The sequence below is a fragment of the Melampsora larici-populina genome (assembly GCF_000204055.1).
Source record: "Melampsora larici-populina 98AG31 unplaced genomic scaffold MELLAscaffold_20, whole genome shotgun sequence".
In the NCBI taxonomy this organism is placed as follows: Eukaryota; Fungi; Basidiomycota; class Pucciniomycetes; order Pucciniales; family Melampsoraceae; genus Melampsora; species Melampsora laricis-populina.
This window is the reverse complement of record NW_006768784.1, coordinates 1265806-1267826: the sequence shown is the minus strand read 5'-3', so window position 1 is coordinate 1267826 and position 2021 is coordinate 1265806. Positions and strand designations below refer to the sequence as shown.

General features: G+C 33.3%; 1 protein-coding gene across 1 annotated transcript in view; it reads right to left on the bottom strand.

Moving 5' to 3' along the window:
* Positions 1-1124: 1124 nt before the first annotated feature.
* Positions 1125-2021, bottom strand: part of MELLADRAFT_87421 (uncharacterized protein) — a gene marked incomplete at both ends in the record, with an annotated part of 1251 nt that continues 354 nt past the window's right edge. The window contains 3 exons of the mRNA XM_007410435.1: positions 1125-1185; positions 1340-1456; positions 1600-1693. Coding sequence (XP_007410497.1) covers positions 1125-1185; positions 1340-1456; positions 1600-1693 — 272 coding nt within the window. The remainder of the gene's footprint in view (positions 1186-1339; positions 1457-1599; positions 1694-2021) is intronic.

The window sequence follows — 2021 nt, the reverse complement described above, 5'->3', positions numbered from 1 at the left end:
AGTGATGCTACAGATAACCGTGAACATATATGGAGTCAGGCATATGAGGAGCAACTATCCTGCAATTTTCGGAAAATTGATAACTTTTTTTTTTTTTGGTCAAAAGTGTAGTGAGGTGTAGTTATTTTCATAGTGTGGTGTGGTAAATGTCAAATTGACTTATTTGAGTAGTGTAGTGTAATGAATTTCATTTTTGAGTGTTGTGTAGTGTTTTTATTTTAATGATGTTGTGTGGTGAATTTCAAGTTTGTAGTGTATTTGATGTGTTTGATTAGTGTAGTGTAGTGAATTTCATTTTTGAGTGTTGTGTAGTGTTTTTATTTTAATGATGTTGTGTAGTGAATTTCAAGTTTGTAGCGTGTTTGATTTGTTTTATTAGTGTAGTGTAGTGAATTTCATTTTTGAGTGTTGTGTAGTGTTTTTATTTTAATGATGTTGTGTAGTGAATTTCAAGTTTGTAGTGTGTTTGATTTGTTTTATTAGTGTAGTGTAATGAATTTCATTTTTGAGTGTTGTGTAGTGTTTTCATTTTAATAGTGTAGTGTAGTGAATTTCAAGTTTGTAGCGTGTTTGATTTGTTTTATTAGTGTAGTGTAATGAATTTCATTTTTGAGTGTTGTGTAGTGTTTTCATTTTAATAGTGTAGTGTAGTGAATTTCAAGTTTGTAGCGTGTTTGATTTGTTTTATTAGTGTAGTGTGTTTGATTTGTTTTATTAGTGTAGTGTAATTACTTTCATTAATAGTGTAGTGTAGTGTAGTGTGTTTGATTTGTTTTATTAGTGTAGTGTAATTACTTTCATTAATAGTGTAGTGTTGTGTTTTCATTTTGTTAATGAAGTGTAGTGTGGTGTTGTGTAGTGTATTGATTTTGTTAATAAAGTGTAGTGTGATTCATTTAATTTATAAGGGTTGAATTTCAAATATAACTCTCACACGCGCATTTCCTGGCCCTGTTTTGGCCCTGGTTGACACAAACAGGGCCAAAATGCCCAGTCTGGATGAAATTTCAATAATTACCCCTGATGTCCCACTTTGGGTCAAAAATAAAGGCAGATCAGGTTCCTGACTACCTATATGGGAGTGAAGCTGAAAGGGTAAAGCCAAGTAAATCACACCAGATCTGTTACAAGCCTGTAGCATAGGGGGGTTGGACTCTACACCTCACAGTGTAGAGTACAAGGTACCTAACACTCAGTATTCACATGCTACATCTCGATAAAAGTATGGTCACTAACAATTAATTGTTACCACTATATGTAAGGTGTTAGTTATGGAACATTATTTATAATGTTCAGACTACTGAGTCTTGTTCAAGCAATTGAGCAAGCAAAGTTAAACACTGTGGATTTTTTGCTAATAGCTATGCTTTTACAATAATTCACTTGAGAGACACCTTGATTTTTGCATTTATGCAGATTGACAAGTGCGCTTTCTGTTAGATTTGACATAAGTGTACTTTCCTCCGTGCATCACCGGTATCATCAGGGTTGGTTTTACCAATTCAAGGAGTCTAAAATAAAGTGAACACATATATCATTTCAAAGCGGATTGAACATTTGAAGATTTCAGACATGTAGAATGAAAAAGTGAACTCTCACTCATGTGTATGATTAAAGTGCGTGTACTCAAATTTATTTTGAAGGAAAGGCTTTATGAAAAACACAAGAGCTATTGGGACCGGGGGAATAAATACTTGTTAGAGTAGCAATGAAATGTTATAGGCAACTACAACAGAGTAAAAGTGAAATAATGAGTCCTTATTATTGACCAATGAAACGTTATTCACATATGATTAAGGTGCATGTACGCAAATCTGATTTGCAGGAAAGGCTTTATGAAATGTGTGTTATAACAAAGTAAAAGTGATATATTAAGATAAAGTCAACATTAATATCTTGAAAGGCCTTGTGGGTCAATGGATGAAAGTTTGAAAGGATCACTGTCTCAGTGTACCATCAAATTGTAAGACATTATTCTTGATGGATGTTTAATATAGGATGCCTCTCACCGGGCATTCATT